Genomic DNA, 21061 nt, shown 5'->3' with positions numbered 1-21061 from the left:
CAAAATAGCCTCGGGAAGAAACTTGTTTTGGTGGAACATGTTGTTTTAGTCGCGCAACAGAAAACTCAGATTGGACAGATAGTCTAGCTAGCTGTCTGGATTTACCCTGCAGAGATCTGAGGAGCAGTTAACCATTGTCCTTAGAAATCCACCAGAGTTTAGAACGCCAACACAAAGAAAATGGAAGAGTGTGGGACATCCGGCCGAAATGAGGGACATCCGGCGGAATTACTCAATCCCAGAAATGAAACTTCGTCGATATAGACTACGCAAATACTGGAAACAGCAATCAACATGATGCTATTAACATGTTGTTTAAACGCTCTGAGCAATAAAATACCAACACATCTTCTTTTCAATGTCCATGTTGTTTTCCACATTACGACTTAAAGCTCGTGAACACACCAAAGTCAGAAGAACGACTTCTCAACTCAGGAAATGAGACCATGTGAGGAGCACTGAATGCACCATTGGCCTTGGCGGCGGCCAGTGCCATTCTAGTTGTTGCTGATACGGATACATTTATTGACACCTGTGTTCATTGTAAGGCTCTTTGTAAGTTAGTCGTTAATGCTTTAGGGAAGAATTGGCAGTTTTTTTTTGTTTTTAAACAATATGGTAAAACAGTTTGCAGCTATGCAGCATTTTAAGGCAGAAAACAGCGAAAACAGTAAAGGGATGACTTACAACAAAGGTCTTGAATTGGATTAATTTTGAATTTGACAAGTACACTGTGTGCCCAGCATAAACATTCACCGGGAAAGCACCACACGTAATGGGTTTTCAGTTTCCAATAATGGTAATAGGCCTGCCTCGCGGACTCAAAACCAACTCATCTGTCCTTTCTTATTATTTAGACACGGTGGCAGTAATAATTTTGACGAGGGAGGAAATAAATGATAATAAAATGTGCTCATTGGTCCATAGACAAAATAAATGCACTAAATATAATATTAAATCAAATAAACCTGTCTTCAGATGTTTGAATTGCATTTCTGGTAAGGTTTAAATAATGGTCTCAAGACAGAAGAGTGTGAGTCCAGCTGTAATAGGAAACAGCCGTGTGTCTACTTTGTGCCAGTTTTTTTTTATTTATTTTTTTTTAAAAGAGGGTAAGATGAGAATCTGGAGCAAGGGTCACTGGCGACCAATAATCACAAATCATAATAATCTCGCTATAAACAAAGAAAACAGCCTGTAAAGTATGTACAAGATTAAGCAGAATAAAGCATCACCAGGGAAGCCAAAATATAAACTCTGGAGCATTCTTACGCCAACCACATCAACAAATCCCTTTAAATGGGAGAGAGAACAATCAAAAGAAAATTCAAAGTCATACTCCAACTAATTAATTAATTAAATTAATTTGAATCGAACGGGAACACATTTTCAGCATAGATTTGAAAGAATTCAAACTTTTTTTCACGCTGGATATAACACTCTATCAGTTGTAAAAGAAAACCAAATAAAAAGAAAACATACTCATTCCATTAATCCATGTAATATTTCTTCAAACAAACCAGAGGAGGGAACTTTTCTCAAAAAGTCAACCATTTAACAATATCACATTTGTTTTGGTTCAACATGCTTCCACATGGGGGAGACATGCTCCTCCTAACTCCAACCCCCTTTTACTTTTTTTTTTTTTTCGGAAGGAAAGATTTTTTTTTTTTGAAATACATAAATATTTCCTCTTTGTGGAAGTCTTACAAAAACCCAGAGCTCTAGAAACAGACACAAACACAAGCAACGAGACAGACAGAGACAGAGGGGGGGAGTGGTGAAGAGTTATTTCAAGGAGTAGAAAATAATGAGATTGGCGCAAAGGAAGAGCAAAGAGAAAACACCTCACTCTGCGACACTGCAACTGCTTGTCAACTATTTTCCTGCCATGGACCCGTCATCCAAGAAGTTACTCTAAAGGGAAAAAACAAGGACGCAGAGCAGAGACAGACAGAGGAGGGAAAGAAAAGCAGTAAACCTTGGCTGAGGTGAGGAAAAATCAGTTGTGTGGGAGAGCAGAGGCGAAGAGAGAGCGACGCAAGGCAGGGGAGTGGAGGAGTGAGGCGCCCCGTTGCTTCCAGAGAAGTGAGAGGGGGAAACGGGGAAAAGAAGAAGAAGAGAGTAGAGGAGAAAAGTCGGGAAAGGAGGGAGAAAAGTTGCCTGGACATGGGGCTTTGTGCTGTTCTCCTCATCTGTCTCTCCCAGGCTGAGCTGGGGAGAGTCTGGGCTCAACAGCACGAAGGTAAGCCCCTGTTCTCCAATGCCAAAATCCAGGTATTCACGTCTTCTAATTTTAACACCATTTTCACGGCATTTCTTCCGACTAGACTGCCAAGACAGCTTCCAAATATTCAGGTTAAGAGAAATATGATATGACCTGAATTTTTGCCACTAACTCTGACAACAGGCAAGCTGGAAAGATTTTATAGGGCACTTTTTTTGCGTGGATTTGCATGTATGTGTGTGTGTTCATATGTATGTGTGAAGCTAATAGGTCCCTTGATATTTCTGTCTGTCAATCACAGGAAGCACATGAAAGAGTGTGTGTGTGTGTGTGTGTGTGTGTTAGGATGCCATTACAAAAAACCTTTCAGAATTTGAAGAAAACAAACTTCTGTCAATGAGAGCAGCAACTCAGCCTACAGAGTAGTTCCATTTCAAAAGTTTCTTTGCTTTTCTACATTTGCTTTATTTTAGGCTGTGTCTAATCACCAAAATACTGTGATTGGTTGTTCTGTGCATCACCTATATGTATGCTCCATTCCTGTGGGTGTGTGTGTGTGCGTAGGAGTGCATGCATGTATTTTTGTTCTCCTTGGAGATACATTATTTTTAGCCAGCCCCCGTTCTTCCGCTGCTGCCGCTCTTCCTCCTCCTCCGACAATCAGTGGTGCTCCAGTTTTATCTGGCCTATCCTGTGGTCCCAGTTCCTCTGATCAGGGCCCTAGCTCTGCAGAGGACAACTGACACACTGTGCACAGACCAGAGAGACAGATCCCCCCCCCCTCTTAAACTTAAAGTACGCCAAAATTTCTACGCTCATCTTCACCACTAAAATACGCTCCCAAGTTTCAGTTCATGTTGTCAGCCTCGACTCTGGACCTTTCCCCCCCCCCAACATCCTGATAACGTCATCTTAGTGCTTGCTCACGCCAGAATGTAGAGCAGGTATTCTCTTAATATGCAGTGCTGTAGTGACTACCTGCGCTTGAGGGTGATGCATTTGTACCATCCACTCCTGTCTCACGACTGACTGCTGACCACGCCACAACATTTTATTGCAATCTGTCCAGTAGTTGTTGAGATATTTCAGTCTGAACTTTAGTGCTGGAGTGACAGACAGGTCGACCATGCTTGAATTTAATCAACAGTTAAGTTATTTTCCCACTCAGGTCTTGTGCCTTTTTTATGTTTTGCAGGGGGGTAGCTAGAAAATCTGTCACACCTCCCAGTACAGATTGCATGACGTGCTGTGTGGCCTCTACTGTTCAGCAGGTCACCAAGATCCCTATACGAAGCTTTTCTAGCATGTCTGATTATACCATGTGTTAATGTCCAGATAGATTTATAATATGCATTTTGACATGACAACAAAATGAAAGAGGGGAGATTCCTGGCTTTAAATTGTTGTACCAGACATCATGAATTGCATGAGTCATTTGATATTGAATGGAATTTAGGGACAGTTCCCTTTAAATCGCACATCATTTTTCATTAAAGCAGTTTCCAAGTGACAGACAGCGACGATTGAATGTTTGTGTGCAGCTATTGATTCCAATACAATTTAATGTACCTGCTGTCCACACAGATTTAAGAAGTAGATGCAAAAGGTTGTCAAGATTATTGCCTGAAAAGAACAGAGAAACTACATTTAGGAGTAACACGAAGACAACTTGATTCACATTGATGGATTTGATCGGACAGGGTGCACTGCTCAGTAGTCACGGTGTGCCTGAGGTTGCAGACAAATGACCTGAATGAGCTAAAAATTCCATAAGGCTGATATTTTCTTTGATACCTTTTCAAGGTTGCAACCAAGAGAATATCTTCAGATACTTATTATTTTATCCAAAGGGAATATAAATAACCCAATAACATACAACAAAGACCACAAAAAGCCCAATCATCATCATGTTAATGTTTCTTTCAAATATAAAATTGAACCCAGGTTATCAAAAACTCACATCTATTATCTGTGGTATAAGTGTGGGATATGTTTAATCTCTAAGAAGAATTCAATAAATCTCTATTTTCCTGATCAGCTAATCTACATTTCCTACCGTAAAGTAATATCCTGTTGTGAAAACTATAAATACTGAAAAAACTGACCGTGAACTACAACTGGAACAAACACCATCTACAAACTGGAACTAAATTTACATGTCAGCCGCACTAAAAATGGAAAAATCTGTTCCAAATGTAAACGAAAAACAACTCCATGACAGTAAATTAAACATGTTTTAAACTCTGCACCTGATCCATTTGTCCATATTTATCTAAACGCTACATTGTTTTCTTCTCTTTGTGGGTCCTTATCAGTCCAGCTGCCAGTGTTTGTGATTGTGTGTTATGGTTACTGCTGTTTCTCTGAGCGTAAGGTGCCAAATGGCTTCCTCCAACGCCATAAGCTCCAGGCTGGTTTTAACACAGATCACCACAAAGTCCAACCATAATAAAACCACTGTGCTAAACTGCAATGACACACACTGACATACTGTGACGTTGTGATTACTGTTCCATTAATGATTCTTTTGCCAGAAGACTGCAGGTGCTTTGCTAATCCTTGTCCTGACACATAGTCTCATCTCATACAGCACCCAACACTGGACTGCTACAGGGTCAAGACTTTGTTTGCATCTTGAGATTTAATAATGTTTTCTCTGCTGTGTTTTGGACGGTACATAATGGTTTAGTCTCTTCAGCGTATCTGTCTGTGGAGCAAAGATGTTGGCCTTCTGTAGATAATTCACTTTTCCTTTCCAGGACCAAGTACCTACCTTTGTGCCCTCAGTGTACCCTCGCTTGTACTTCAAAGTGTTGTGCACTTACCCAGAAAGAGATTATTTTCAGAGGAAATGTATTTTTTATTCCTGGTCTTCATCCAGCTGAACAGACTGAAAGGCCATTTAGCTTTTGTCTCGGTTGAGGAAACGTGGCTTTTTCTGTCTAGTCAATTTTGTCCGGTTGCTGTCTACCATTCAAAAGCTGCTTTCAAATAGTAAAAATGTGACCTATGTTTCTTTGGTGTCTGTCATCAATGACAAACGATAGTTAAATAGTTCTGCTAAAGACATAGAGCAACTGCACATTTCTGGAAAAAGACAATGAGAGCAAAAGATCAGGGGAATGGGAAATAGGTGCGTGGGAGACTGTAAAGGGATTAATGAACACAATGTGTATATCCATAGCACGCTGTATATGGTTCAAAATGCTGTGGCCTAGTTTGATGTGACTTCCAACACCCACTAGATTTATAAGGTGGTTGCTGCAATGCAGACGCAGATGTAGTGGAAACCGCTGCCATGCAGGTGCCATAATCTCAAAACAGCTGTATATTTGTTAATCATTCAAAATAAAGCTGCAGGATTAGAGGTTTAATTTTCACTTAGGTCAACACTCCTAAATACAATAAACACTTAGAAGTTAACAGGACTGTCAGAGCACCAGCTAGTCACCAACAAAGTTTGTCACTTGTGTTGTTGGATTTTTTGTGCCCTGTTGCAAATTCGCCAGGATGTTTTTTTTCCACACAAGCACACGCACACGCACACACACACACCTGATGCTGCAGAGTTCAGCTTAACTCAAGTTCTTATGCAAAGTACAGCCCACTCTTAAAACTCTTTAGCATTATTTTTGTTGGAAGTCCATCCGAGCAACGTGATATCATGACTTTGCGTAAACATACACGCCCACTTTCTTAAGCCAAGTGGCGTGTTATCGCGAGGCTATGTGTTATCACGAGGCTACGGCTGGGTTTAGGAAACGTCACACGCGGGTTGGGTTTAGGCATGGGCTTAAATCTGATCTAACAGTAGGGGGGGACAATAAAATGTTCATAATGTAAATTAGTGAGCCACTGGTAAAGTTCATCTGCTAACCCTGACAGCCACACACCTCCAAAAATATTAACTAAGCTCAACACACTTACCTGAGACTCTCCACCTGACTGGCCCTGGTCTACCTGAGACTCTCCACCTGACTGGCCCTGGTCTACCTGAGACTCTCCACCTGACTGTCCCTGGTCTCCCTGTTCCTCAGTTCTTTCTGTCTCCTTTGCCTGTGACATAGTGACCTTAGTATTTCCATAAGCACCCATTCTTATAAAAATGTTACCAAATTGTCTTGATATGAGGACTTCTTGTACTCACTTGGCGTTTTGATGTAAGCCTACTGAAAAAGGATCTTATGTCTGTTTTTTTTTTTGTCATTTTTAACAACAACACAAATCTTTAACGTCAGATGTCTAAATATGAGTTAGGTTCATAGGTTCACCACGCGGTCATATTATAATTATAAAATGATCTTGCATCCTCCACATAAATATTAGGTTTAGTCTGGGACAGAGGATATATATTTAACTGATCAGCCACTTAACTTCATATTGAACAAAACACAACTGAAGATCTTCAATATTAACCCTAATATCAGTTCACACACATAACGTTAGGCTTATCGCCGTGGTAACGTTAGTTGTAGTGGGTGCATTTCTAACCAACAAGCTATAAGCTAGGTAACGTTACATCATATTACACTAACATAGCGAACTTTTTTGTCATGACTAATTTATTAATTACTCAGCATCATTTCTATTTGAGAAAAGAACAACTTCATCCGATGTTTAATGTGAATAAAATAGCCTTGAACAGCCTACTTACTACATTCCACAACTAATGTTACTACCAGTTCGTTCTCTCATTCTCTCCTGTGGTCCGCCGGACTTGTTGTGTGTGGGTACAGCAGGCAGTGGACCAAACCACTGTGAGGCAAGGGAGGGGGGACTTAAAATGTTTCTAAACTTAAAAAGCATTTTTTTGGGGTTTGTATTGTTTTACTACTTACACAGATATTTTAAGTATACATCATTATGTTATTTACAATACGCAGCATTGTTTTAGTGATATTTCTAGGGGGGGGACAACCCTTAGATGGGGGGGGTCCTGACCCCCCCGACCCCCCTGGGATTTACGCCCTTGGGTTTAGGAAAAGAAAAACCGGTTGGGTTTAGGAAAAGAAGAACAGGGTTGGGTTTAGGAAAAGAAGAACAGGGTTGGGTTTAGGAAAAGAAGAACAGGGTTGGGTTTAGGAAAAGAAGAACAGGGTTGGGTTTAGGAAAAGAGGAACAGGGTTGGGTTTAGGAAAACAACAAACGTGGAAAAGAAACGTCATACGCGGGACACGAAGGAAACGTGACATGCGGGACACGAAGGAAACGTGACATGCGGGACACGATCCCCGCTCTCCTGGGTGAAAGTCCTGTGTTTTACTCATCCTCCACCCCGACCAATGTCCCTATGCGGATTTTCGCCCTTTCATACTACTCGCTACGGCGTCAATTCACATACAATTGCAAGGTAATGTAAGTCAATGGAGGCCAAACGGCGTTGATAAACACGCTAAAAAGCGATTATGCGTCTTGATAACACACGGCAATAATGGCATACGAATTGACGTGTCATACATACGCCATTTCATGAGATCAGTCTGGGATCCCACATGCACACAGTTACACAAGGTTAGATTTGTTACGGGAAACACTTTGTGTTTATAAAGCTAAATCGAGAAGTGACCTATAAAGTGTAAAGGCTGCAGAGGAATGCATGCACAATCGTATACTAATGCATAGTCCTTGATCTGCCACCTCCAGTCTTCCTCCCCCTCAAAGCTCTTCCTCCTCCCAGCTGTTTGACGCCTCCTCAGTTGTTTAGTGATGATGAGTGCTGCCAATCTGACCCAATTAGGAGCCTCTTGTTCTGAATCCGTGGAAATAGCTTTCTCTGTGTCGTAATCAAACAAGATTCCTCATTAGAGACATTTCCCTGGTGTGTGTGATAACCTCTCTATGTTTCTTTTCTCTTGTCCTATTTTGAATCTTAAGCCTCTTTTTTTTCTTTGTTTCTTGGTTTTTTACATCTCTACCAACAGAAAATTCACTTAATTCAATCTGAATGCAAAGATAGCACACCCCAATTTTTAAGCCTTTCAGTGAGCCTAAAAATAACTTCATTTAATTCTGACAAATCTTTTCTAGTGGCTTTACAGCATCTGGCCAACAAATCCTGCACATAATCTCCCGTAAAAAGCTTGTTGTACCGATTAAACAAACAAGATATAGCGTGTTAATCTGTGAGCCTTAGAGGCTGGTAAGCAGATATTGTTACCTTTACACAGAGCCAGGCTAGCAGTTTCCCCTGGATTCCAGTCTTTATGCTAAGCTAAGCTAACTGGCTGCAGCTTCATATTAACCATACAGACATGGCGTGATATTGTACTACTTTTTTTGCAAGAAAGCAAATCAGCATATTTCCCAAAATGTTGCACTATTCCTTTAACGGACAACTACTTACATATCATCTGCTTTTTCCAACAAATAGCAAACAAAGAGATCCCAAATGCCAAAAATCCATCAAGTTAATAAGCAGTAATATTTATGTTTCCGCACAGAGGAAAAATATAATTTGGCCACGTAGGTCAAAGGAATGTAGACACCCAAACATTACACCTGTATGTGATTGTTAAACATCTCATTTCAAAACACTGGGCATTAATCTGCTGCTATAACATAATCCACACTCCTGGGAAGGCTTTCCACCAGATGTTAAACTTGGCTGTAGGGTATTTCTCTTATTCAGCCACAAGAGCATCAGTGAGGTCCAACACTGATGTTAGGTGATAGAGATCAGGTCTGGCTCACAGTCAGCGTTCCAGTTCATCCCAAAGGTGTTGGATGAGGGTTGAGGTCAGGGCTCTGTGCAGGCCAGACAAGTTCTTTGACACCAAAGTGGGAAAACCATGTATTTATGCACCTGATTTTATGCAGGGGTTGGGGGGATTTTAATGTTGAAACAGGAAAGGGCCTTCCCCAAACTGTAGCAATGTAATTGGCACAGACAGACTAAGCCAAACCAAGAAAAACAGCTCCAGACCAAAACAAAAAAAAGAAAAGAAAAATTGTGGACCGAACCCAGGGTGTGCACATACTTCTGGTCTTAAGTTGTAAACACAATTTAAATAGAAAGAGGCTGAGAGGGGGGTCTGAACCTCGGGCTGGCTCTTGTCTTTTCCTCTCTCTCTCAAGATGTTCATAAACATGCTGTGTTACCTCAGATCAGTGAACTAACAGCTCACATAAAATCTACACAGCAAACTGGATTTAACCTTCAACTTGTTCTCCAGTAGGAAAAACAGCAGAGACCTTCACCCGGCTGAACGATCAGCGAGTTCTGCTGATCTCACAACTCTGTCTGAAAATGTGCACAGGACACTGAGTCATGGATCAGTTTACTGTCAAAAGAAAAATGGAAGAAGAGTTCCAAATGTGAAAGAATATAAACATCCATCTATGATCTGTTGAGCAGATGACAAGAAACCCACAGAGATGTAGGTGGTCAGCAGAGACATGAATGCACACAGGAATACTTGGCCAATAAAGAAGGCTGGCCCCTAAATAAAGGTTGTATCATACTTCACAATTAGTTCATAAGCACCTATCGTCCAGCCAAAACACACACGCTACATTATTAGTTTAAAATGCAGAAATTAGAACTACATCACGGCAGTATTTCTGCATGACAGATTAATTACAGATTACAGATCAATTTTAAAAAAAGCAACCATGAATTTGTTTTTATTGGTTTTGAGAGTTGGGGTTTTCTCTGTCTTTGTGTGAGTTATTGCTCTAAACATGGATTACATTTACTGCGGGCATGTCTGGCTGTTAATGATCCAAATGATGGTAACCAATAATGAGCAGATGTGACCGCAATGTTTAAAACTGTTCCAATTCTTTTAAAAACAACATTTTTACCAGATAATCTCAGAGCTCTTTTCACACGTTTTGAAATCATGGACAGAAGTCAACGATCATGTTTTTCTCAAAGGGCTGGAATCTAGAATTGGGTGGTTTATCAGGTGAATACTTACTACAGCATGTAGAAGGTATGGTAAGAAAAAACATCTGGGCCCAGCAGAATTCAGAAGACATCTGTGCGTTCATGCAGGGCCCACATGTGTATTAACTGTTCAGCCACCATAATGCCTGTCCTGTTCTAGATGCACTGAGTGGGACTACTCTGCAGACGAGCGAGGATCTGTCCGGTTTACACAGAACCAGGAGGGACCAGCAGACCCCACACAGACACAGAGAAGCCCGCAACACTGAAGGAGGAGGACTTGATATCAGTACCCTGCCTGACAACATGACCCGCATAGTGGTGAGATCCAAATAATTGACCCTGTGCCAATTTGTTGCTATGCCTTTCAAGCTTTCAGAATCAGAATCAGAAAAAGGGTTTATTGCCACAGTAAGTTAAACCTACGTGGAATTTGCCTTGGTGAGTGGTGCATACATAAACAAACTAACATCAAACATAAATAAATGAACAATACAGAAACAGAAACAAATATATACAATATTCTAGCACAGCATGTATGCACTTTTTTAAACAATGCTTCCTTGATTTCAGACAAAGATAGCAAAAATTAAAATACCTATGTATTTATTTCCTTTATCTCAAAAGGCTTGAAATGTTGTATGTAATGTATTACTGGGTCTTAGTGTACCACTGTACGGTCTTGTTGGCTACGTATTGTTTTAAGTTTATGGCAGCTGTGTGCAGCACTACTGCCCAAGCAAAATCCCCTTGGGGACAATTAAGTACATCTTATCTTTAAATCCTAAAAACAGCCTCTCATTTCTAGCTGACGAACGTAGATTTTGCTGGTTGAAATGACAACTGTAGCTGGCAGATTAGATCACCTGTAGCGTGCCAGCTAACGCAGTATTTTTTCGGTTTTACAAGAGAAACGATTTTAAGGATAAAGACTAACTGGTTGGTTTGGCAAATGGTTTGGTTAACCACCGAACTTCTGTTAAAAAGCAGCGCACAGCAACTTCCCTGAACTTTTCTATGAAACCATCCAGGATTGTCTGGCCCAGAGTGGACAAGACAGAGCTTGAACTCTGATACAGTGGCACCTAGATTAATGAGGAGGTCATCATCCTACATAACCTAGCTGCATCTGCTAAAAGAATAGTGAGGCACAAATTGCCACAAAAATGGTGACCTTGGATGAGATCGACACAGCTCTACAGACTGACTCAAAGACATGAGTGTAGCTTTTTTTTCACCTGAAAATGACGTAGACATGACGGTTACGTCACTCGCTCAAAGCTTTGAGAGGAGGTTATTGTTATTCTGTCAGGTGGACTTGTCCTGTGCCATTTTCCACTCTTTAGCTTTTACGTGTGTGTGTGTGTGTGTGTGTGTGTGTGAGGTTTTATTTGTGTCTTATGTCCCAGACTCTTCTTTCACTTGAATTAGCCTCAGTAAAATTCAACCCAAATAAATTGTGTTGTACGCTCTTTTTTGTATTTCCTCTCCCTCCAATTCAAAATTGAAAACAGACGACAGTCTCGTCCTGCCAACTTACAGTTCGTTTGTTTAAGCGTGAGTATGTGTGCGTGTGCGTGTGCGTGTGCATGTGCGTGTGTTATATGAATGACTCACTTGAACAAGATCACATGTAACCCTGCTTTTGCCTTTTTGGGGGGAGGTTTGATCCCAATTTCCGAAACCCTCCACCTCTTGTCCAGTGGGAATCGCTTTAATAAATCAGTCAGCTGTGAGGGAAAAGTGTACGATTGTTCCCTTCTCCTCACCTAGAAATCCCACACCCCCCCCCTCTAGAAAACATTGGCTGGTGTCAGGCAGTGAAGATGGGAGAATAAAAGTGGGTCACTTGCTGTATATGGAGCAGCCGGAGAGGCAGTGAGAACGCTGCATTTAACTGCTCCACTTTCTGAGCCCACACTAAACCCCAGAACCATTGCTCTCTGTCACCTTCAAGTGTGGCATACATTAATAATGCCATCAAAGTGGAGATCTGTATGATCTGTACGTCAGAGTACTGTATGCAATGTGTAAACAGCTCCCCCAAGTGGAACTGTTTGGACAGAAAGAGAGGAGATAAATCCCAGATGTTTGGTGCGGTGGTTCCCCACCAACCCCTCAACACAAAACATCTCTCATAACCCCTTTTCGATTGGATGTATGTCTTTGATTTGTGAGCAGATCAATCAGAGGATGAAGCAAAGAAAACAAAAAAGCACAGGATTTTGTGTGGCCGATTTTTCTTGCCTGACAACTCCTTAGATTCATCCAGCGACTCCTCGTAGGGTGCCGACCCCAGGTTGGGAACCACAGTTCCACAGTAATGTGGCATCAACCCTGATCCTCTGATTCACCATCACAAGGACACTCGATCATGTCATGACAAAATGTCTGGGGGAAAACAAACACACAAAACACATAAATAAACTAATGTTCCAGTCAAGGTATCATCAATGTAATATAATGGTTTTCGGCCTGATGACGATGTAACTATGAATGCTTTGAGGAACAACACATAAAAGAGGGTGAACATACTTTCCTCACAAACATTAATTATGTCTAATGTATTATCTATGAAATATACTATAATTTAGGGCTACAACTGACAAGTTAATATGCGCTACCTGCCAATGTCTGTACTATATACAACACATAACACTATGCAGACCACTAATGCTGTACAATACAGGCATACAGGGTTTAATTTCTAGAAAATAATTGCAATTTGAATCGCAATCCCAAAACTGGTAAGAGAATTTGTAATTAAATGTTTTCCTCACATCATTCGGCCCTAACTAGTACAATAACTGTACTACAAGCTACAATCATTTAAGAATCGCATGGCAACAATTTTATGAATTGTGAAATAGTGATATCATTATAATGCAAATAAATGGCTGTTAAACCCACTCCCCATGAATGACCTGTTTCTCTAAGGAGGACACCCAGCAGTACTACACATGGAAGAGTTTTGGTCCAACAGACAGACGGACTAAGGACTTGTGGATAGATCTGAACACCCTGCACAAGAGCCAAGTCCAGATCCACGGCATACTGTCTAATGCACACCGACAGGCAGCGGTGAGATCGATCTCTCACTCACACACACACACAACACACAACACGTTTCACTATCTTTGTGGGAACCCGTCATTGACATAATGCATTCCCTAGCCCCTTACCCTAACCTTAACCATCACAACTAAATGCCTAACCTTAACCCTTACCCTCACCCTAACCATAACCTAATTCTAACCCTAAAACCAAGTCTTAACCCTCAAACAGCCCTTTAAACTTGTGGCCCCCCAAAGCTGTCGGGACCCCACAAGTATACTGTAGTCCCGGTTTTTGGACCCCACGAATATAATTAAACGCGCACACACACACACACACACACACACACACACACACACACACACACACACACACACACACACACACACACGTCTGATATGTTTTCTTTTCCACAGAGGGTGGCACTTTCTTTTGATTTCCCTTTTTATGGACACCACTTGAGACAAATTATCGTAGCGACTGGTGGTGAGTTTCACTTTACCTTACTTGATATCACAGCAGTGTTCATCTACTGTGCTCGTCCAATCAGGAGATTGAACGACTACCAGTGTGCTCAAGGAGACTTTGTCCTACCCTGGGGAAATATTCAGGCATACCATGCTTTAAATCTGGTTAATTCTAAATGCCTTAATTTTTTTGTTGGATTTAATTGCTTAAAGACTTGTCCTTAATTTTTAACCCAAAGAAAGTAATCTTGCAAGCAAGAGTTATTTGTTGATTCAACATTATGCTATGCTAATGGCTGTGCAGTGGATGGGAATGATTAACTTGATGTGCAAAATGAGTGTAATTTTGTATTTTGTTTCCCACAGCATAGTATTTTTGAATCAAGCTATCATCTCATGATGTTTGTAACATATACCTGCTGCAAACAAACATTACAGTACATTGCTATTGTTTGAATTGCTGTGTTGAATTGAGCATTGTGGTTGTTCATCCTATATTTCACGTGTCCACTTACTAGCTTAGAGCTTTTAACTAAATCTCACAGCGAATGGATTTAAGTAACATCATGACAACTGACCAAAGTGTGCACTTCAGTCACATAAGCAGTTGTATATCGGGGGAGGAAATGGAATTTTATTTCCATATGGTATGAAAATCAGTGGTCAGACTCTTGAAACCTGCTCCAGATAGATAATCCCTCACAGTGAACAAGACGCCTGCTGCATCTCATAACGATAATGTAACTAACAAAAATTAAAACAGACTTGTTCTGTGGATTGATTTCCCTCCCATATAGAAATAAATGGAAAACAATGGTTGGTAAAAGGGCTTGGTATTGTAGAACGTTTTCACACAATATCAGAGTTCCTGTACCAAAACAATCCATTTATCAATACCATACTATAGAAATGTAAATAAAGTTAAAAACAAACTTTTTAGATTTAACAAAAGAACCCAAATTTCTCAAATGTTGTTCACATGGACAAGTCATACAAGAACTTTGCATAAATAAAATGCTCTAAAATAGTCTCCATTTCTACTAATTTTGTTTATACATTCATTTAAATTAGGACGTATCTAATCGAAGATTGAAAGTATTAGACCAAACATTCTATGCCAGCTTTTGATCATTTTGACTCTGTGCTAAAAACATATTTTGTGATGTATTATGGTTTTATATGAAACTCTACAGCATGCATTCGAAAAAAAAAAAACAGCCATTGTTTGTGCTAAGTTTGTAGTTAACATCTGTGCCTGCGTTTCCGCCCAGGCTTCATCTTCATGGGGGAGATTACTCATCGAATGCTGACTGCCACACAGTACATTGCTCCCCTCATGGCCAACTTTGACCCCAGCTTCTCCAAAAACTCAACAGTGAGGTACTCGGACAACGGTGAGTGAGGAGCTCCTCTGTGAAGTCGGTAATGTTTGGAAGCTCCTGGTTTTCTTTAACCAGCCTCTGTATCTTGCTCTGCAGGTAATCTATTTGTGGTGCAGTGGGACAAAGTCCATCTTAAGGACAGAGAAGCTGAAGGACCTTTTACTTTCCAGGCAGTCCTCCACAGAAATGGAACCATTGTTTTCAACTACAGAGATGTAGGTTATGGATTTCAACTAAACTGTTTTCTTCATCATCTGTACACTTCTGCAGCTGTTAAAACAAACACTGCTGTTATTTTTTAGATCCCTATACCGGTGGAGAAAATGAATTCCACCGAGCATCCAGTGAAAGTGGGACTGTCTGATGCTTTCATGGCACTCCTCCCCTCCTCACAGCTCCCAGGTGAGTTATTGAGCGAGTTTTCTTTTTTTTTTTTTTTTTTTAAACACAACTGACTTTTAAATGTATGGAGATGCATTGCTGCCATTGTGACGAAGATAATCCGGTTTCTCGATTCTGTTTCTTCTTATAACAATACGGTCATATTTTTCTTTTATTATAACATATAAACCTCATTTCAATTTGATTCGAAAATAAACATTATTTCATAGAACAAAATAGCAACTTTCAATTAAAGAAAATGTCAAATGTGATCCAGTAAAAAGCCTAAAGATCAGACTTTTGTCTATATTGCAAACGCACTAACATTTTAGATTTGTCTTGAAGATGCAAATCGCCGTACTATCTATGAGTATCATCGTGTTGAGATTGACATCACAAAGATTGTTAGCAGATCTGCTTTCGACTTCACGCCTCTGCCCAGTAAGTATCCTTACAAACCAGCCTTTATATGAGAGCCTAGCCTCATTATTCACCTCTCTAACTCCAGGACACTGTGTATCTGATTCCTCCAGCTTGTCTTCAACACACATCCTGTGATCTCTGCCTTACATCCAACTTGACAACCGGCTGTGGCTGGTGCAACACACTTCAACGGTAGGAAGAAATTCTGAAAGATTTATCTTGTAATGAAGCCGCAGAGAGCCTGGCTCTCCTCATTTTGTTCTGAGTTTCAGATGCTCGGACGGTATCGACCGGCATAGACAAGAATGGTTAGATTATAACTGCCCTGAAGAGGTGAGACACATTTTCCAGTTATACAACAGAGAAATGAGCAGCTGTTCCATTCTTTCCTGAGTCATTCCTGTGGGCATTCACTCAGGCAAAGGGCAAATGTGAGGACTACAACCCGGTACTACCTGAGGGATCTATGAGCTCCTTTAACCAGTCTTCTCCAGGTCCGACACCTTCTTCAGCAGTGATCGAAGACCCGCCTGTCACTAAAGGTAAACTTCTCTGAAACATCCTTCTGGTGGTACAATGTCTGGAGAAAGACGAATCCGAATCCCTGGACTGGGACTTTTGTTTGACAGTTAAATGTGTGACTTGGATTCAGCTTTCTCCAGAAATAATGAAGATTATTCAGTTTGGTTTGACATTATTATAATATATTTATAATAGTACAACATATCAGACTTTGTCAGGGGCAGAACGCTCAAAGTCCTGGGGCCTTTACTACGCAGCAGGATTTGGGGTTAGTGAGGTAACTTCAGGTTTAACCCTGGGTTTTCCGTGTTATGGTGGTGTTTCGCTTCTGCCGTGGTTATTTATGCTGCACACCTAACCTACCCTATTTTAGAGTCTTTTGTTTTTATCTTGTTTATAGATGTACTAAGAAGCTCTACTCTTGATGTTAACGTTAACGGTGCTGCTATGCCATGTCATCTCCTATAGGGATCAATAAAGGTTACATCTTATCTTATCTTAGCTTAAATGGTTACTCATGTGTTTAGAAAGACTGTGGCAGTCCTTCAAGTGCTTGTCCAGGCGAGACAAGCTGGGAAAACATGAACTACATCTGCAACCTTGATGATTTTGGTCCACTTCTGGCTTTTTTGCGATGACTAAAAAAAGACAAATAAGAAGAAGAAAAAAATTCAACATCCAAAAGAATTACAAATTCTTATTATTATGTAGTGAAAACAGGTATCTGAAATCTGACAAAATATAACCGACTGTATGAGCCTAGAGTAGCCTATATAAGACCAGTTTTCTCAACCACTAGGATGCACATTTCATGAATTATTTAAAAAGGTTCCTATGTGGAACTTTTTACATGTATTAATAGTTTTTTATCGCCAATGGTCCAACTGATTGTAACGTAACTTTAAAAAAATGTGACCTTCCTGCAACTGTATAAATAAAGTTGAGCTGAGTTAATGTTTTCTCAGGCATGAATGAAGCATTTACCAATATGCTTTATTTTATAAACACATAGTAGTTGACAAGTACAACAGACCTCTTGTGGTCAGTTGCCTTGCTCAAGGACACTCATACCCATAGTATCCCAGCAGGTCAGACCATACACACCAGGAATGCCTCTAAGGTTACAGTCACCTCTTTAGCTGGCTACTTCTACATGCAATAACAATCTGCGTTTTCCTTCCTTTCAGATATACAGACGGGTCCACCAAACCATAAGGGGAAAACAGGGAACTTGGCCATCATAGCAGGTGTAGTGGCTGCGCTGGTTCTGCTTGTAGTTCTGACCCTACTGGCTGTCTACTACATCAACACGCACCCCACAGTTGCTCCACCGTTCTACCTCATGCAGGTGAGAAAAAAAACAAATGCATGCATTCTGTAGTCACAGTTTATTTTTCTGTTTAAAGCTGCTGTAGGTAGAAAGCAACAAACCACCAGAATTTTAAGTAGAGTGAGACCTCTTCCTGCAGCTCTCCCTCTCCTCTCTCTGTCTACATGTGCAGAACAGCCAATAGGAATGCTCTCTCTCTGAAAGGACCTGTGATTGGCCAAAGTCTCCCGTCACGGGCTAGATTTTCTAAAGCCTAAAAACAGAGCCAACAGGAGGTGGAGAAGTCTTGTTTTCTCTCAGACCACTTGAATTACAATATGCTAAAGGATTATCAGGATTTTTTGCCCAGCGGCACCAAAAATATAACGCCTACCACAACTTTAACAATATCCCACATGCACACTCATGTTTACAGTGGTGGAATGTAACTAAGTACATTTAGTCAAGTACAAATGTAAGGTACTTGAACTTCGCTTTCTTTTCATTTCTACTTTTACGCCACTACATTTTAGAGGAAAATGTTGTACTTTTTACTTCACTACAATTATCTGACAGCTTAAGTTACTAGGTACTTTACAAGTTAAGATTTTTGCACACAAAGAGCTTATAAAATGTTTTCTTATAAATTAAACTACCCAACTATATATATATTTTATATATATATATTAGAAGTTTGTACTATTGGTTGGACAAAAAAAACATTGTGAGGGTGTCACTTTGGGCTCTGAGAACATTTCTCACTATTTTCCAAACAATCGATTAACCGAGAAAATAATCAGAAGATTAATGCATAATGAAAATAATCATTAGTTGCAGTCCTATGAAGAATAGTTAAATCTGCAACAGTAACATGCTGCTTTAACATTAATGCAATAATAATAATCTAATGATGTATAACAGTCAGGGGACATTGTTCATCTTTGACTTTTAACACTTAAATTGCATTTTCCTGTTTATACTCACATACTTTTGCTGTAGTAACATTTTAAAAGCAAGACTTTTACATACAACAGAGTCTTTTTACAGTGTGGTATCAACACTTAAGTAAAGGATCTGAATACTTCCTCCACCACTGCATGTTTGTCTGCTGCCTGGCCTTTAGCAACTACTGTCTGTTGTTCTTAGCGACGCACCAATAACTACTGGCCCTCCATGAAGTTCCGCAACCAGGGCTGTCACTCCAGTTACGCCGAGGTCGAGCTTGGGGGTCATGAAAAGGATGGTTTCATTGAAGCTGAGCAGTGCTGCTAAGAGTCCTGGACATGCAGGATTCAGTCAGAAGAAGAAAGGACACCATCTTGAGGACTGCAAAGTTATTACAAGGGGATGAATATGGACGATCAGGCCGACCATCAACACAAGTTGTCCCTACTTCTACCTTGGCAGCTGGACAGTGTTGACTGACTCTTGTAGCTCTTGCCAACTTTTTCTGTGTCTTTTGCTCTCTGCCATCACACAGGGGATCTGCCATATTATTCAAGGGTTGGAGGGTCTGAGAGGAAGCCGACTGTTCAGAAATGAGATGCAAACGTGTAACTGTACAAAAACACATCAACGTAAGCTGATGTCAGGGAATGAATCGAACTAGCCGTCATACTGCAAACCAACATACAGCTCAACTTAACCATGTTTTTTTGTTTTTATTCAGTTTATGGAGTTATTTTTGTTTCATGAAACTTCCACGTGACCAACGATTGGTTTATAAAATGTTATATCTCTGTGGACTTCAATATAACTGATATTTAGCTATGTACCTGATAGTGATTATAATGATCATCTTGAACTTCTCTGGAGAAATATTGTTTGGATGAATTTTAGAGACATGAAGTTATGAGAGTTTTCTTTTATCATTTCTGTTTAAATGTCTGCTAATAAAAGCTGGTGGTGAATGTTGATAATAATCTCATGCTTGGTGAAGAGTTGAAAACAAATGGTATGGACCACCTTGGCCTATATTTAGACCATGCACATCCACTGATGACTAAGTGGAAAAGCTGTCAGGTGAATGCCATCAGGTAACAAACTATGTTTATTTCGACAATATGGATGAGCTCTAAACTGTCACATGAAGGAGCCCATAAGACTACAAGAAAGTCAACAACCCTCGCGTTGATTCAGAATCGTCCCACAGACACACAAAGGAACAAAGGAGGTGCTTTAATTACAAAAACTCAGCTATGCTAGCTTTATGAGCAATTTATACTCCTGCATCATTTAGAGCGTCCTGACGGGAAACATCACTGCCTCGTACGGAAACAGCACCTTATAATTACATCCAGGACAGGACCCCATCCTCTGCGCAGCTAGTTAGCACTGCTGCTAACGTTAGTTGCTCTTAATTGGTCCTATACGCGTGACCCCAGCTACCAGTCCAACAAAAAGAGTCCAATTATCTTCGCATATGACAAACCAAGCGGTTAATATATAAATGCATCACTTACAGTTCGATGGACGCACGTTAACGCGAAAATAGTAACACAAGGTACATTAATTGCCACCTGAAAAACTTTTAAACGTCTTTCTGAAGTAGCTAGTTACTGAAAGTAGTGCAGGTGGAACGTACCATTCTAAAGCGGGAGTCTGGAATAGTCCAAGTGTTGCTAGCATTAATAATGTAATATTTTAAGAGGATTGTAAAACAATCATTGAAGTACAAGTACAAAATACAAGAGAGTAAAACATACATACATTTGTGATGTCTGTGTAAAGTTAGGTCTCATGAAGCAACATGGCGAGTGTAGGATTGTACGTTAGCACAGACTATAAGAACGTTAGCTGTCAACTGCCTAATAACCTCACGTCAACGGTAACCAATGAAGTTACAGCGGTACCTCTTTGCTTTGTAATATTGTAGAAGGAGAAACTTTATGTCGCGGTTAGGAAAAGAGGGGGCACCCGGATTTGAACCGGGGACCTCTTGATCTGCAGTCAAATGCTCTACCACTGAGCTATACCCCCGATGCATTGCTTCACTGAAAGGCTAACTATTTATTGATAAACAACGTGTGTTACCCAGTGGTATTATTCTGCTTCTGGGTGGAATAACGGTCCGTTTATTGCATATATCCCCGCACTACAGTATGACGCGTGTTACCACAGTAAAGTAGCGTAGCATTTAGCTTAATTCCACAGTGAAAACAAAATGGCAGTTGTAATGTTAGCTAGTCATTCTCCAGCAGATGGCGTCAAAATAGGCTGACTGATACTGTGGACTTTGATCTCATTCACAGTTTGTTCGGAATTTGTCGTCAAAGTTTATAAACTATTAGAGTTTTACCGACATATTTACTGTATTTTAGTTTGATTGTAGAGCATTATGGTAAGATGCCATGCTATGTGTCTTATATTCAGTGTAAATTGCTGGTCTTTTTTAAGGTTATTACGGAT

General features: G+C 40.3%; 1 protein-coding gene and 1 non-coding gene across 2 annotated transcripts; one reads left to right on the top strand and one right to left on the bottom strand.

Moving 5' to 3' along the window:
* The first annotated feature begins 1669 nt into the window (after window positions 1–1669).
* LOC116061502 (plexin domain-containing protein 1-like) lies at window positions 1670–19569 on the top strand. Its single transcript, XM_031315735.2, has 13 exons — window positions 1670–2245; window positions 10276–10436; window positions 13053–13196; window positions 13586–13655; window positions 14908–15030; window positions 15115–15233; window positions 15321–15420; window positions 15745–15840; window positions 15933–16014; window positions 16095–16155; window positions 16241–16364; window positions 17532–17692; window positions 18800–19569. The coding sequence occupies exons 1-13, from the start codon at window positions 2170–2172 to the stop codon at window positions 18923–18925; spliced, it is 1443 nt and encodes a 480-aa protein (XP_031171595.1). The 5' UTR covers window positions 1670–2169; the 3' UTR covers window positions 18926–19569.
* A 991-nt stretch (window positions 19570–20560) lies between these two features.
* trnac-gca lies at window positions 20561–20632 on the bottom strand. Its single transcript has one exon. It is a non-coding gene; the product is annotated as a tRNA-Cys (tRNA).
* Window positions 20633–21061: the final 429 nt, after the last annotated feature.

Source organism: Sander lucioperca, chromosome 22 (genome assembly GCF_008315115.2).
Source record: "Sander lucioperca isolate FBNREF2018 chromosome 22, SLUC_FBN_1.2, whole genome shotgun sequence".
NCBI classification, from domain to species: Eukaryota; Metazoa; Chordata; class Actinopteri; order Perciformes; family Percidae; genus Sander; species Sander lucioperca.
The sequence above is the reverse complement of the archived record's forward strand: the minus strand, read 5'-3'. Positions and strand labels throughout refer to the sequence as shown.